Below are 15,418 nucleotides of genomic sequence, written 5' to 3'. Positions count from 1 at the left end.
CAAATTCAACTTATTTCAAAGAGCTTTTACAGGCTGAAACCTCTATCAGGTGAACAAGTGCACGACAAGGTCAAAACAACATGGAGCCTTGTTTAGTTAGAAAGCAAAAGTAAAAATACAATCCCAAGAGACACATGTTTAAAGTCAGGTTTCACAAGAGTGTCTGTTTGTCTGAAACCACACAGGTTTGATCATTTTGATCTCAGTAGCTAATGTAAAAAAAAAAAAAAAGAAAAATTCATCTGTCAGTGCCCCACCATTGTCCTTTTCTTTAAACCTATCACTACTAGCGTATGAAAACTCTACTGTCGATCTACCTGTGAGCAGAGACTTATTTATTCATTATAAAAACCCCAGCAAGCTGCCCACCCCAACCCCCGCCCCCAAATCTACTGAATTATGCTGCTACACTATGCATACTACTAATTCACATCCCTTCTCTCATCCATACGCCCACTGTTTGGTTAAACACAAAAGCTTTGCTTTGATCAATAATTTATACGGCTCATCATCAGTGCAGTCAAATCAACACAGTGTCTGTTTCAGAGTAAGATAAGAAAATGAGTTTGCCGCTTCGGATAGAAAAAAGATGAATTAACATGAATCTTCGGTTTCTGTCTTTTTCTTTTTTTTTTATTTTCAACTGCAGACATACATTTCCTCCCATGCACATTCACCTCTGAGATCCTGCAGGCATTGAAATAAAACTGATTTGCAGAAGACGGAGCCCCGAGCAGCACAGATTCACGCTGGAAATAAATTAGAGATGTTTCTGAAGGAATATGTTAAGACTTAAGTTAAAGAGACTACCCCGACCCTCTGCCACGTCCAGCAACAGAACCTTTCTAATCTAAAAATCACCCATTCATGCCGGATGTGAAAACTGTGATGCGTCACATTTTACGAATCAAACACTGATGATCCAATATTGCTCTCCTCATGGCTGACATTTGAATTTTTTCCTGCCTATCTCAGGTCTGTAGTTTATCTTGTTCTAGATTGTCTTCAAGTCAGATCCACATATTTAATCCCTTCATGGCTTGGAAACACCTCGTTATGGAAAAGACATGATCACTTACTTCAGCCGGTTCTCTTTATACTGAAACCACTATGTAATAAGCTGATTAAAACTTAATTTGGCTTTAAAATCTGGAGCTTGTTTAGTTTCTTCGTAAGCATGAAGGAGAAGTATAATATATAAATCGCCATTCTGTGTTATTTTACATCAAAAAATTCTATTTTCCTGTTAATAAGCTGAGAAGGTAATCAGAGCGTGGGCACAACGTTGTAGCACCTATTTGCATCCATCCTGCATGACTTATTTAAAACTAGAGCTGTTATGTGCGTGTCACTCCTCCACCCCTGAGTGTTCGAGGCTGCGTCTGAGTCACTGCGTGCGTCACTCTGTGTTATTGACGCTGTATGGTGGAGGCGGGTCCAGGCTTTGCTCTGAGGAGGGAGTCAGGCTCTGTGGGAGTCCAGAGGAGGGGGTAGGGGAAGCGGGGAGCTCCTCTGAGTCAGAGTTCTCTAGAGAGAGGTCGTCCATCAACGCTCTGCGTCCTCGCATCGACAGCGGCAAAGGAGCACGCCTGGAAGACATGGGAGACACTCACAACATGCCCTGCCTTTAAACAGCTCCATAGGTGCAGCAAAAACAAATAAATGTTGCATACTGAGGGTATGAGCATGTTGTTAATTTATAATCAGAGCTGTGAAAAAAGGAATTATGATTTTTGAACTTTCAGCAATTTTCTTTGGACTTTGGTTGTTTTTCTACGATTTAGGAAAAATGTCTTTGCCCTTGTTTGAAGATTAAGCGATGAGTGAGGCCAGATCTAGATTTACAGAACACTCCGGCAAAGAAAGAACTAAAACTAGAAGTTAAGGAACTTTACTAAGGCCAATTTGTTCCAAAAGCCGTCAACCAAAACCATACAGATACCATCTGGTTGAAATTGATGTGTGTGTGTGTATATATGAAGAGTTGCTACTACTTGAAATACTAAGAAATGCTACTTGGATTTAAAATAATTGCCATCATGGCTTTGTCAAGCTGCTGCCTAACTTTGTGAAGCAGGAAAAACATTAATACAAAGTGAATTCAGTAGAACTTTTTTATTGCCTACCTGGAATAGGTGACAATAGTTGGATAAACTTTTGGCTCTCAAAATAGTATTGGTGCCCTATTTGTTGGTACTCGCTGATACCAATACCACCATTTTAGTGCTGGATTGGGGCCCTGCCTGATACTGGTATCGGTATCAGGCAACACTAAAATTTATGGATGCAAACAGAAATCTATCTTTAATGCTATAAAAGGTTCCTGAAGGGAAAAATGCACCAAAAGATGCAATTTGTTTCATTTTTAAATTGTAAGGACATAACATTAGGACAGAGGTAATCTCCTGCATATGATCTGCTTTTTTTCTATGATACACATGCTGCAAAAACATGATGTTACAAGGACTAAGTAGATAAATAGAATAAAACAGCCAAAGTCCAAAGAAGATCTTCAAAAGAAAGGTTCATCAGTTATAAATGATTTTAAATACATAAATAAACAGTTAATGAGATGGACACAAGAAACACAAAAGCAGTGTGTTCGATTTTAAGGCATCTCTTTCTAGGGATGGCTCCCTGCTTGAATGGCTGATATGAACCTTAATGAAAGCTTCAAGAGTGCCTGATGCAGAGCCGCCTAAATCCAACACACTGCAACTTTACGGGCTCAGATGTCAGTAAAGAAACAGACGTTACTACCAAAACGTACCACACACATTGACCTAGTTGTCTGGTCTCCAGTCAGTGACGCTGAGTGTTGGGAGGCACACAGATGGGTAATGTGTCAATGTGAGGTGGACACACACGGATGCAACAAAAGAGCAAAGCAAAAGAAACCATATGGAGTTAATGGGATGTTAAAGAAAAAGAAAAACATAGCAAAACAAAAATGATGATGATGATGATGATGATGATGATGATGGGGTTAGCTCTGGGAGGAAGATGGAGAATGATGCTGCTTACCTGAGCTGGGTGCGCAGTGATGAGATCTCCCGCGTCATGGTCTGACTGCTGTCTGTGAGCTCCTCCAGCTCCCTCTGCAGCTTCCTCTTCTGAGCGTTGGAGCGAGAGTTCTCCTCCTCCACCTCCTCCAGCTGCCTCTTCAGCTGCTTCAGTCGGATCATTGACTTATCCAGCTGTGGTGGGGGGGAGGAAGAGGGGAAAGACGAGCAGGAGGGTTCAAAGGTTGAGGTGAGAATCAAGATTAATGGGGAACAAAGAAAAAAAAAAAGGTTTTCCAAAGACGGCAGATTAGTCTGAGAATGGCAGGACTAATGCTGATTAAACCTGGAGGATCACTCCCTGGTGATGTTTTGGGAGGAGACTCCACAGGGGACAAAGATGCCAGGACAGAATTAGGATTAGTTTGGATTGAGACGGATAAATCTTTTCTGTATGAGGATGATGTCTTTTCATCACAGCACTAAGCTGACCTAATTAAGCCAGAAGAAGACCTGATTCAAAGGTATAGAGGACGATCTTTTATTTCTGGGAGGATCATCTAAATAAGTGGTTATCCTGGTAATATGTTCATATAAGGCTCTCCTACATGCTTATACCGTTAGCTATCTTTACTTTCAGCCGCATATGTGTGATGTCATTGAAGCTCACCTTTCTCACCGCGGTTCTTTGAAAATGGCTTAAGGTCGTAAGAGAAAAAGTGTCTACGAACTGTATGAGAAGAAAAGAAAGGCCTCTGAAGAGGCAGATATATCCCAGAATGCTTTGCACGGAGAGCTCTCCTCGCAAAACTTTATTTGCTGTCACAGCGGCTTGCTGTCGCCATAGGCTGTAGCTACCTGACAGTGGTGACTAATAACAAAGATGGAGCAGGCACCACGCAGTGGAGTAACGGGAAAGTAATCATCTGTCGGAACGGTAAGTTGACTGAGTTCAAAATAAACATTTTCTATAATACCTTTAAGATGTCAGTGTTTGCCTTTTAACAGCCGTACCTGCTCTTTGTACCGGTCTGCATGTCTCCTCTCATCCTCTGCTTGCATCAGCGCCTCTTTCAGCTTCTTCTCCGTCTTCCGCGCCATTTTGCTTGTGATGGCTCTCTCCCTGTGGGGTTGGAAATTGGCAATTAATTCAAGGTTTTAAGGTTACCTACAACTGTCATGTTAAAAATCTACCTTCTAGAGCTAGGAACGAACCCCATAAGCAATTAACTCGGTTCCAAACATACCTATTGAGTAAAAGAAAATATTTTCCTTTAAATTGAATTGAATAATGGTTTGTAATAATTGTTACACTGGTGATTTAGTAAATAAATGCATTAAAAAAGGATTATTGTACCTACTAAATTTATTCATTTTCATTCAGCAATTTTTGTAACTTTTCATAAAAAAAACAATAAATTTTCTCATGCCGGGAATATCTAGGCTCTCTGACGGCTACATAGATACCATTTAGATGGTATGGTTCACTGCATATAGTTCTTTCCATTCTCTATTACATTTTTGAACATTAAGGTCACAGAAATTGGCTGCAGAATAGCTAAAAAAGACAAACATATCCTTACAGCTAAACTATTTAAACTATCAGCTTAAGTCATTTTTTTTGCATTGCAAATACTTTTGTAACACACAATTGCTATGAAATGGTATTTTGTCTTCATTCTTCTCTCACTCTGGGTCACACTTGGGAGTCAATTCTCCGCTGAGATCAATGAATGACTGACTGAATGAATGAATGAATGAATGAATGAATGAATGAATGAATCAATCAATCAATCAATCAATCAATCAATCAATCAATCAATCAATCAATCAATATCTAAGGCTGTATGGACCAGTCTCCTGTTGCTGGCATGTATCAATAAATTTAGGTATAAGAAGTTCCTTTAACACCAGATTAATCTGATATTAAACATAAAAAATGGTCAAACAGGATGCAGCGGCAGGCTTTGTAACCTGGATGGATTCAGAGTGCAAAGAGCTAGATTTGCCTTTTAGGAGTCCCAGAACAGGGTTAGGGTGAGCAGGAAGTCAGACCAAAGCATTGCAGTTCCTATTTATATAAACCCCAACGACAGGCTTTTAAGGCATATTTTAAACCCAGTTTTCAGAGGGAGTCTGTATGGCTCTTTATACGTACCAATATAAAAACAAACTTGTACGGATGTAACAGTATTTCAAGAAAGATTTTACAAGATTTAATGATAACCCTTCTTTTACTTACTGTCTCTCTTGTTCCAGCTGCTCCTCCATAGAATCGATCTTAGCCTCCAGGGCGGCGACGCTGAGTTTGTTTTTGCCCCTCACCGCTCCCTCCAGCTCCTCCACACGGGTCCTCAGCTCCTTGTTCTGCCTCTCCAGCTGCTCTCTGGAAGCTTCGGCCTTCTGAGCCAGAGTCCTCTCCCCTTGAAGCTGCACCGTCAGCGTCTCCACCTGTGGCACAGCAGCAGTGAATGGGTGGGTGTTGAAAGCCCCTTTTTGAGAGATTTATGCCTTCAGGTTTGTATTATCATACCTGCAGGGCTGTCTTCCTCTGCCTTTCTGCCAGTAGCTCTGCATTTGTCTGCTCCTCTTCCAGCTCCTCCTCCAGTTGACTGACTCGAGCCTCTAACCTCCTCTTTTCGTCAAACAGTGCGCTCCTTGAAGAACGCAAAATCTCATGATTCCAAATGGTTGAACTGAGAGGAAATGATGTAGAAGGTGTGAGGTACTTACTTTCCAGAGGTGTTGTTGACCATCTCTTCAGAAAGCTCGTCCCTCTCCTGCTGCGCCTGTCTCTTTTGTTTGTCAGATACAGCCAGTTCCTGCACAAACACATGGATGTAAACATCAAACTCTAACATAGGCTGACTTCACAACATGGCATTCTGCAGTGATTTCGCTTCAAGACAGTCAATGAACCTTTTAAAGTGCTGTTGTTCATATATTTCATACAGACTTTCTGAGGTTTTTTAAAAAACATTTTATCTGCCCTAAAGTCTAAAGAAGCCTAAAGATCTGTCCACGACGAAAGTGGAAAGTTATGTATGATCAAGGGCCTTTTTCCAGCTGTGATCCTAAAAATCTGCCTCTTTTCTTCCATCCAAATAAACGTACCTCTGTGAGGTGCAGGACCTCTGCTTCCAGTGTTTGTATTTTCTTTTCACTGTCTTTCGACTGTGCGATCACGTCGTCTCGAGATAACTTCGTCTCATCTAGCTCGCGAAGAATCTCCTTCATTTGACCCTGACACAAAATTAAAATGTTAATTTAAAGTCATGTTGATGAGTACAGGGATTTTAAGGATGTAATGATGGATTTGTACCTGCAGCCTGCGGAGCTGTTTGACAGAATCCTCTTTGCCACGACCTACTGCCTCTAACTGGGCCTCGGCTTCTTGTAGCTCTGCCTCCAGCTGCTTCTTGGCTGCCACAGCCTGAGAGCGCTGAGTCCTCTCCTCTTCCAAGTGGATCTCCAGCTCTTTTACCTGGTTCCAGAAAAGGGAGATTAAATGAAAGAGTGATTTAAACAAAAATCAAAAGAGATACGAGTGCTTTAGCTTGTGCTCCTCTCCACCTGCTTGCTGAGCGCCCTCCTCTTCTCCTCTCCCTTCTCCTCGTTGTTGCTTATCTCCCTCTCAAACTGAGCCTTGAGGGCCTGCATGTTAACCTCCAGCCTCAGCCTCAAGTTCTCTGCCTCGTTCAGCTCCTCCTCCAGCTCCTGGGTTTGTGCCCGCAGGTTCTGAACTTCTGTTTCCAAACTCCTCTTGGTCCTCTCGAGCTCGTGAACCTACAGTGAGATTAAAGAGCCCTGTGACTAACTGGGAGCCAAACTAAAAAAAAACACAGCTCCATCAGGTTGATCCATACATTTTTGCCGACGTCATCCTGCTGGTTTACGAGCTGCTCCATTTCCTGGCGGAGCTGCTTGTTGGCCCTCTCCAGCTCGTCTCTTTGGTCCTGTACCTCCTAAATGCAGAGAACCAGAGGAATGACTGATAAAAACACACAAACTTGACACAATATATTTTTGAGGGTTTATTTTATATTGAAGCTTTTCATGGTTTTATCTACCAGCACTTTACATTTGAATTCACATCTCAAAGTGCTACAGTTCAAAAAGGGAAAATCAAAACAAAGGTTAAAAGACCATAACATTAAAAACAGAGTAAAGGACAATCATTACAATCAATACATTCAAAGGCATATGTAGCCTATTAAAAAAATCTAAAAATCAGCAATTCTAAGCATTTCTAAGTAAATAGGATGATCTGCAAGAGGAATTAGCATTTTTACCCATATAATAAGAAAATTAGATATCATGCACTTGAAATAATAGACTATTTTGTCTTATTTTAAATGTAAATTGTCTTATTCCATTGGGAAAGTGTCTCACTTATTTTAAGAAAAAAACATCTTACTTAGATTTACATTTTTTGCAGTGTACTGAGAAATAGCTGAAGCTCAGTCAGATTGGATGAAGAGTTTCTGTAAACTACTACGTTTTTTTGTTTGTGTTTTTACGGCACTAGTGGCTCATTTTTTTTGACAGTAGGCTGACAGGAAAGGGGGTACGAGAGAGGGGGTGAGACATGTGGTAAAGGACTAAGGCCTCTGTACATGTGTGATTCGCGCCAACCACTGCGCCACCTGCACGCCCTGTAAACTGCATTTTTCACTTTTTGCTATAGATTCTCAATAAGCTCTTGACTATAACTCAGCTAAACTTATGCTACTTTAACACCGGCCGTGCTGTGGACAGCAAAAAAGCTCCTGCTGCTTCATTTTGGATGATTGTAAACATGAAGGAGAGAGGCGCCTCAAGTGCATCTTTGATGCTCCTGAGGCGCTTCCAGTAAAGTGTGTAAAGATGTGCCTGATGCTTCTACTGCTCCTGTGCTCAATGGCAGAGAGAAGTGAGAAAGTCCACCTCAAAACATCGCCTGTGCAGTCAGTTCATCAAGATTTCGATCCTGCCTTCAAATATTATTTCGCTGTCGGAGCCGCTCAGACCCCCACATACCGGCGGTGCTATGTCCCTTGGAATTCCCAGCAGCAGCTGGTTTTTTTTTTTAATACTGTTCGTCGCTGGAAGTAGATGTTTTTCAGGTATGTGGTACAAACTGCAGAAACCAGAATAATAAAATCAAACCTATTTCGTCATTTGAAATTAATTTAGGCGTTAATAGACAGTTTCAGAGGAGTGACCATTGGTCTCTGCATCAGCAGTAATGTCTCCATCACCCTGCCAGCTCCCAGATCAGCTTCTCTGATTGGTGGATGTGGCGCCTCGAGCAGCATAAGTTGAATTTATCCAACTCCAGCAGCTACTGTTTGTGAAGCACGTTGGGCGCGTCAGATGCTCAGAAGCTTATGAGCCACTACTTCGGCTGCTCAAAACTCGCTGCAGGACCTTTTGATGCGCCTTCATGCATGTCATCCAGTGATGTTGCATGTAAACCAGCTGCTTTTGCTGCTTCAATCACGTGCTGTGTGAACTTAACATTATCCATCGACTCCCTGTGATCTAAACTTTACCCGACCATTAGGCCACTCCCTTTTATCTTGACCATGCCCCTTTGATCTATACCACTCTCTCTGATGAAGAGGAATCCATTCGATCAAAACATCCCAGTTCCCTTGTTGGCTATTTGAAGCCTCTGACAGTTTTTGTTTCAGGTTTATGTATCATTCATCCCCATCTTCCCATCACTACACAGCAGCCTCTCAGTTCGTCCTGTAGAAAAGCATGATGCAGCCACCACCATGTTTCTGTTGCCTGGTGTTTGTATCCATCACTGCTCTGCTTGTTTTTGTTCATAAATATTCTTTATACCAAAAATAAATTGCACAGATAGAATTTATTTGCTAATTTTTGTGACTTCTTTTTTTTTTTACTATGTTTTATTTAGGTTAATTGGATTAAATGGAACTTAGTAAAAATGCTTATAGAGGCTTTTAGGTTTATATCTGTTTAAAAAGTTTTAAAAAGTAGGTTTTAATTGTTATTCTATGCTGCAGTGTGTATTGGTCTCTAAAACAAACAGAACTTTAATAAAATGTCTGGAAGACTGTGCATCTTTCCTGTTGTTACCTGAAGGGATCTGGACAGGAAGAGACATTTTGTTTCCCTCTCTCGACTGTCTGCTTCTGCCTTGTCCCTCTCCTCTGCCAGACGAGCACTCACTGCCTTCTCCTCAGCCAGGCACTGCGGGGGACAGACACAATGTTGTTGACAAGGCCATACAGCAAATAAAAATGACCTCTGTTTAGATGTTTCTATCTGTGTTACTTCTCTGACCTGATCAAATTTCTTCTGTCTCTTTTCCAGGGCAGTGCAGTTCTGTCTCTCTCTTTGAAGGGCGATGGTCATGTCCTCCAGTTCTTCCCTCAGTCGTTCCCTTTGCCTCTCAACTCGCTCTTTCTCCTCCTCCTTTTGCCGCTCTTTTTGCACAGCACTATCCAGCTCTCTCTGGAGCTTCCTGCGTGTCTCCTCTCCGGTTTCCACGGCAGTGCTCACCTCCTCAGACTGCTTACGGAGCTCTGCAAGCTGCACAGGGGTACACATCGGTGCCATTCATGTAACTGATCATTTTAAAGACTAGGCTTTATATCTAAGATTGAGAAAATGGAAGATTTTCTAAATATGAAATCAACTGTGTTTTTCTAGTATTTTTAAAACTACTTTATTATGGGGATAGAAATATCTGGAACAAATGGGTGTTTGTTTATTGGTAACTGCAGAAAATAAGCTGAGGAGTGAGCCTCTGTTGTACCTGTTGGGTGTGTGTTTGTATCTGACGGCTCAGCTCTTTGGCTTTTTCTTCCTCTTCCTCGAGTCTTTCCATCAGTCCGTTCTTCTCCTCCTCCAGAGCTCTCACCCTGGAAGAAAGGGCCATCTTCTGACGAGTCTCATCCTGCAGAAGCTCCTGAACACAGAAGAAAAATGTTTAAACCTTTTAACATCACAACCAGAGATTACAACTGGAAAGGTACGTTACCTTTGCATCATGCAGCTGACTCTCCAGGCTGCTAACTTCTTTAGCTAGTCGAAGAGATTTGGAGTCAGAAGAGGTCAAATTGCTTGACAGCCCTTCAATCTCACACTAAAAAACAAAACAAAAAAACAGACAGGATTGAGTTTAATGGTGCTTAAATGTTTTTTCTTTATTTAAGGTAGTAAAGCCAAACAGTGATTGAATAGAAAGGAAACATTGGATGAACACATCAGTCCCTTTGTGCTTTGGTACCTGCAGCTTGTGCAGCCGCTCCTCCCTGTCTTCCCTCTCCCTGTCGGCCTGAGTAAGACGGGCGGTGAGCTCCTGCAGCTGACTGTCAGCCCTCTTTCGGCCTCTTTCACTCTCTAAGCGGCTTGCCTGAAGGTTCTTGATTTCTTCTGTCAAATGCAGCCTCTCTTCCTCAAGCACGGATTTGGCCTTTTCCAGGGACTGACGCGCCTGAAGGAAATGCCACAGTGAGTGACTGAGCATGTATAAATATATGTTTGCTAACATATGGAGGTGTTTGCAGCTCTTCTACCCTCTTGCTGTTGTCCAGCTGCTCCTGCAGGCTTTCTATGGCAGCGTTGTGTTTGATTCTGACTTCTGACAGCTGGGCTTCGTGACGACGGGTTTCCTCTTCAATACCTCGCTGAAGATCATTTAGCTCCATCTCCCTCCGGGACCTGTGGAGTAAAGCAGTAAAAAGGAAATTGCTATGATGAGCCTCTTCATCCTGATCTGAAAGCAATCATTATGGACATTTCTGGTTTCTGTACAGTGTGGCATCATCATAAACGGCATATATATAATGACAGAACTCCAATGTTCCTCTGCATGCCTGTTACACTGTTCATGATGCTTTATGCATGATGTTTTTCCTATTTTTCCTTTTTTTTTTAATAAATATCCTCTGCATGCTACACTATCAGCAAAGACTCAGACAATGAAAGGGTTTTATTTGCCTAAGCTCTTGCTGTGCAGCTGTTGTGTCCAGAGAGTCCTCCAGCTCAGTCCTCAGAGCTTCCAGCTCCTCCCCCAGGTCTCTTCTCTGTTTCTCTGCTCTCTCTCTCATCACTCGTTCATTCTCCACCTCCTCTTTCAGCTCGGAAACTTGGGACGAGGCCTCCCTCAAAGCTCTCTGAGCTTCAGCACGCCGTGCGCCTTCTTCCTCCAACCTGACAAATTAAAAAAAGGGGAATCAGTCAAAATCCTTACAATTTTAATATTAATGCTGCTGTGCTGAAACTCACCGGCCCTGTAAGGTGGTTATCTCCTTCTCTTTCTGTGTCAGAGTCCCTCTGAGCTCAGCGACCACCATGCCAAGATCCGACAACTGCTCCTGGGCCTCTAGAGAGTCGCTCTCTATCCTCCTTTTCCACTTCTCCTGCTCTAAGCGACCCTGCTCCTCACGTTTTAGACGTTCTGCAAACAATCCAATTCAATCCAACTTTGTGAAGCACTTTAAAATTTCTCAAAAGACCAAAGTTCTGTACAGTGAAACAACATAACATCATTACACGGACTCAAAAAATGATACAAGCAAAAAAGACAAATTTAAAATCAGAACTGTACAATCTATAATAAAATAAAAATGAAAATCATTTAAAATAATGTATTGCAGACTAAAATCAACATCTCACACAGTTTAGAAAGCCAAGGCAAAGAGATGAGTTTTTAAGATTTAAAATCAGACAGGAAGTAGGCAATTTAATTTGCAATGGAAGGTCGATCTCCATTTTTGGAGCTGCCACAGAGGAAGAACGATCGCCCCTAAGCTTCCTTTTAGCTTTTGGCACCTCAAGAAGCAGCTGATCGGCTGACCTGAGTGAACGCGAGGGTGCATGGAGGTGCAGCAACTAAGAAAGATAAGATGGAGCAAGACCACGGAGAGACTTTAAAACAAATAAAAGAACTTTTAAATGAATCCTAAAATGTACAGGGACTCAGTGCAATGAGGCTAAAATTGGGGTAAAATGCTTATATTTATAGGTGCAAGATAAAAGACGTGCTGCAGCGTTTTGCACTCTCTGGAGTTGAGCAATCTTAGAGGCACTAACCCCCCAAATAAAGTGCGTTACAGTAATCCAGCCGGGTAGTGATAAAGGCATTGATTACTGTCTCTAAAGGATCTCTGGAGAGAATGGGCTTTATTTTGGCCATCTGCCTTAACTAAAAGAAACTTCTTCACAGTTGCCTTTATTTGGCTGTCGAATTTAAGATCAGCATCCACTTTGACACCAAGGTTTGTAAAAACTGACTTCCTACACTGGGCTGGGTAACCTAGCTTGGTAACAGTCAAGGGGATAAAGCATGATCAACTTTTCAATCACACTTCAACAAAGATATATTCTTCTCTGAACAGAATCACAAACGGCCATTATAAAACGCTTATATTAAATATTTTTGTGCTTAAAAGACACCATAGACTCTTCTTTTCGACATAAAGTACAAATAAATAAAGTAACAGCAAAAGTGAAAGTCTGATAAAACAACAGCTGTCTGACTAGGTGATATATACCTTCTAGATCAGCAATGACGGCCTCCTGCTTGTTCTTAAGTTTGTTGAGGCTTTTGGTTTTCTCTTCCTCCTCGGTGAGTTGGTCAGTCACTTCACTCAGATGTTCTTCCAGCAGCTTTTTCTCCTGCTCAACCAGAAGCAGGAAAGGTTCATGAAAAACACACATAGCTGGATCATACAGCTAAAACTTCTATCACAAAACATTTATTAATTTCAGTCGATATGATGAAACTTTTATATCCATATAAAACGAAATAAATCCTAAAGAACACGATCACAGAATCCTATACAGACCTCTGACAATTATTTTGCCATCTTTTTAAACTCCTTTGCTTTAAAAAAAAAAAAACGAAAAAAAAAAAAACACACCTACATCTACATTAAACGCAGAACGTTGGTCAGAGACAAATGTTGAATTCATAAACTGTTATGTACATTGAAATATCAAAAATGTGTTTGAAACCACATCACTGACAATAGATTAAATCATATTGTGATATATTTATATTAAAATTTTGTCCAGCCAAACACACAACACCAAGGTTTTCAGCTTCTTTGGTCTAATTCCCTTTTCTTCACACATGCTATGCTTTATTAAAATATGTCTTTATAACTTTGAGCTTTTTGTTAAAGGGATTAGGGGTATTTAATGTGACACTGACCTTGCTAAGTCTGTCTCTCTGCTCCACTGCAGTTAGGAGGTCCGTCTCCAGACTCTTCACTTTGGTTTCCAGGGAAACCTTCTCCAGCAGGAGGCGCTGTTTAGCACCTTCCTCCTCCTCTAGCTGCTCCTCCAGGTCCTGAAAAACACGATGTCTATTCAAACATCCTGCCCAGCATCCTATAATTGTTTTTATGCATGTTTTAAAACTTTGCAGACTGCATCTCGCCTCTTCCAATCACCTGTATATTCTGCTGCATCCTCTTCTTCTCATTGGCCAGCTGAACGCCTCTCTCCTCCTCCTCCACCAGTCGACTCTCCATCTCGCACAGGACCTCCTCCAGCTCCTCCTTCCGACTGGCTAACCTGGCCCTCAACTCCTCCGCCTCTGCAAACAGCTCTGCTTCCGCCTGCAGCTGATCGGCCAGCACCGCCTTTTCTTCTAGTAGCTGGAGTGTGAGGGAAGGGAGTGGGATGATGGTAGGTGAGTGTGGGCATGATTCATAAACACTAAAGTTTGAGAACAGAGGCAGGAGAAGAAGAAAAAGGAAGAGGGTTTGTACCTGAGCGTGCCTTTTGTCCAGCTCAGAGTATTCCTGCTCCACTCTGCTGAGGTTTTCTTTGGCCTTGTGGAGCTCCGTCTCCCTGACCTGGATCTCCTCATCCTGTCGGGTCACCTGCAGCAAAGGCTTCACCTGGGGGCCGCAAAAAGGAAACAGAACTTAAATCGAATCCCAAAGAAATGCAACTGCTACTCATCACCATTCGATTTTGTATTAAATTAAATATTATTAGAGTAAAAGCAGGTATGCACTGAATGCTTCATGTCATTTGTGTGCACCTTTGTAAACAGTCGCCACCACTGCCAGTTCCTGAGTTTAAGGTAAGCAGCACAGTTTCTCTGCATCACTCTCAGCGCACTCAGCTGCTGCTGCTTCTTCATAAAGGCCCTGAAACCAGAAAAAAAACAACCAGTGTCAATCTCTGTTCCAACACTTTCATTTTATCTACCTTATATCAACAGTTATTGTTTTTAAAATGGATAAATATGTCACTAAATAGGATAAGAAAGACCAATTCTTGGTAATCTTAACCTGTAGGAGAAAGCTGGAATACCAAGAGGGAGGACATCTATCCACAGGAAAATATGCAAATTCATTGCGGAAAAACTCCAGGATTCAAACCCAAAACGTTCTTGCTAGAAGGCTAAAGTGCTCAAAACCTCACCACACTGCTGCCCTCATTCAAGTATTAACGAAAGAAAAAAAGAAGCAGACTTTGTATTTCTGCATGAATCTGATGTCTGCAGAATTCAATTATAAAAGTTAAGTAAAATCTCTGTATTGTAGAAAATAAAATGTATAAATATCCACATGAAATCAGTCATCAATCACCATTTAAACGGCCAGTATTGCAGTGTTGATCAGATAATGATTTAAAAGAACTTTGAGCCAAAAGGATCCAGATTTCAAAGCCTCTCTTTTAAAGGAGAATTCCGGTTTTTAACACTTTTAGCCCATTTTCTGTAGTGTCCAGGATGAAATCGAATGATCGACACCAAAATTTTGACAATTGGTCCTGTCTCTGCTTTTTGGCTCATGCAGAATCCCCCCCTGGCTGCTTCAGAATGGCTTCCATAGTGCATGTCCGATAATGTCCTTAAAACAACCTTAAACGTTCTTTTTTTTAAATATGCTACTCACCGGGTCGTCAGCGCTGTTCAATGACGTTCCAAAAAAAGTTTCGTAAAGAAAAAACGTTCCTGTAGTGTTTTATTTAGCATTTTGTAAATCCCATTGAGTTCTGTTGGAATAGTCAATATCCCTCCGCCACCGGAAACGGGGCCTGTTTACGCTTAGTTGTAGTCTTTTCGCAAGGCCCAAGTGTTTCTGCTTCACTCTGTGTACTCCGACGTTGAGGTGCTAACGTCTCTGTTAAACACTTTAAAAAACTCTGAAAATGGAATACGAAAGGTGGATTCTTGAGGAGGACATATTGGACTTTGAGTTTGACGGTAGAGGATACCGTCGCCAACTAGTGGTCTGGAGTGTGCAACGCTTCAGATTCGAACAGGAAGCGGAAGTTTATAAGCGGTTGTGATGTATCGGAAAAAATAGTTCTGGGATTTACAAAATGCTAAATAAAACAAGACAGGAACGGTTTTTCTTCACGAAACTTTTTTTGGAACGTCATTGAACAGCGCTGACGACCCGGTGAGTAGCATATTTTAAAAAAAGAAC

The 15,418-nt window shown here is 41.6% G+C and overlaps 1 protein-coding gene across 9 annotated transcripts in view; it reads right to left on the bottom strand.

Moving 5' to 3' along the window:
- Positions 1–357: 357 nt before the first annotated feature.
- The window catches only part of LOC107088806 (myosin-10-like), a 40,807-nt gene continuing 25,746 nt past the window's right edge, over positions 358–15,418 (bottom strand). For 6 of the 9 annotated variants that reach the window (XM_015381210.1, XM_015381207.1, XM_015381208.1 and 3 more), the window contains 23 exons: positions 14,020–14,128; positions 13,742–13,873; positions 13,421–13,627; positions 13,180–13,317; positions 12,518–12,641; positions 11,250–11,421; positions 10,962–11,174; positions 10,538–10,682; positions 10,249–10,455; positions 10,000–10,104; positions 9,775–9,927; positions 9,300–9,548; positions 9,093–9,206; positions 6,869–6,967; positions 6,576–6,788; positions 6,325–6,486; positions 6,117–6,245; positions 5,736–5,824; positions 5,536–5,659; positions 5,245–5,453; positions 4,017–4,125; positions 3,025–3,197; positions 358–1,589 (listed from right to left, as the gene is read on the bottom strand). In XM_015381210.1, coding sequence (XP_015236696.1) covers positions 1,400–1,589; positions 3,025–3,197; positions 4,017–4,125; positions 5,245–5,453; positions 5,536–5,659; positions 5,736–5,824; positions 6,117–6,245; positions 6,325–6,486; positions 6,576–6,788; positions 6,869–6,967; positions 9,093–9,206; positions 9,300–9,548; positions 9,775–9,927; positions 10,000–10,104; positions 10,249–10,455; positions 10,538–10,682; positions 10,962–11,174; positions 11,250–11,421; positions 12,518–12,641; positions 13,180–13,317; positions 13,421–13,627; positions 13,742–13,873; positions 14,020–14,128 — 3,565 coding nt within the window. In that variant the 3' untranslated portion in view covers positions 358–1,399. Of the gene's footprint in view, positions 1,590–2,770; positions 2,812–3,024; positions 3,198–4,016; positions 4,126–5,244; positions 5,454–5,535; positions 5,660–5,735; positions 5,825–6,116; positions 6,246–6,324; positions 6,487–6,575; positions 6,789–6,868; positions 6,968–9,092; positions 9,207–9,299; positions 9,549–9,774; positions 9,928–9,999; positions 10,105–10,248; positions 10,456–10,537; positions 10,683–10,961; positions 11,175–11,249; positions 11,422–12,517; positions 12,642–13,179; positions 13,318–13,420; positions 13,628–13,741; positions 13,874–14,019; positions 14,129–15,418 lie in introns of all 9 variants that reach the window. The other 3 variants (XM_015381203.1, XM_015381204.1, XM_015381212.1) reach the window with 2 other exon arrangements.

This window comes from Cyprinodon variegatus, unplaced genomic scaffold, assembly GCF_000732505.1.
Source record: "Cyprinodon variegatus isolate N-32 unplaced genomic scaffold, C_variegatus-1.0 Scaffold229, whole genome shotgun sequence".
Taxonomy (NCBI): Eukaryota; Metazoa; Chordata; class Actinopteri; order Cyprinodontiformes; family Cyprinodontidae; genus Cyprinodon; species Cyprinodon variegatus.
The sequence above is the reverse complement of the archived record's forward strand: the minus strand, read 5'-3'. Positions and strand labels throughout refer to the sequence as shown.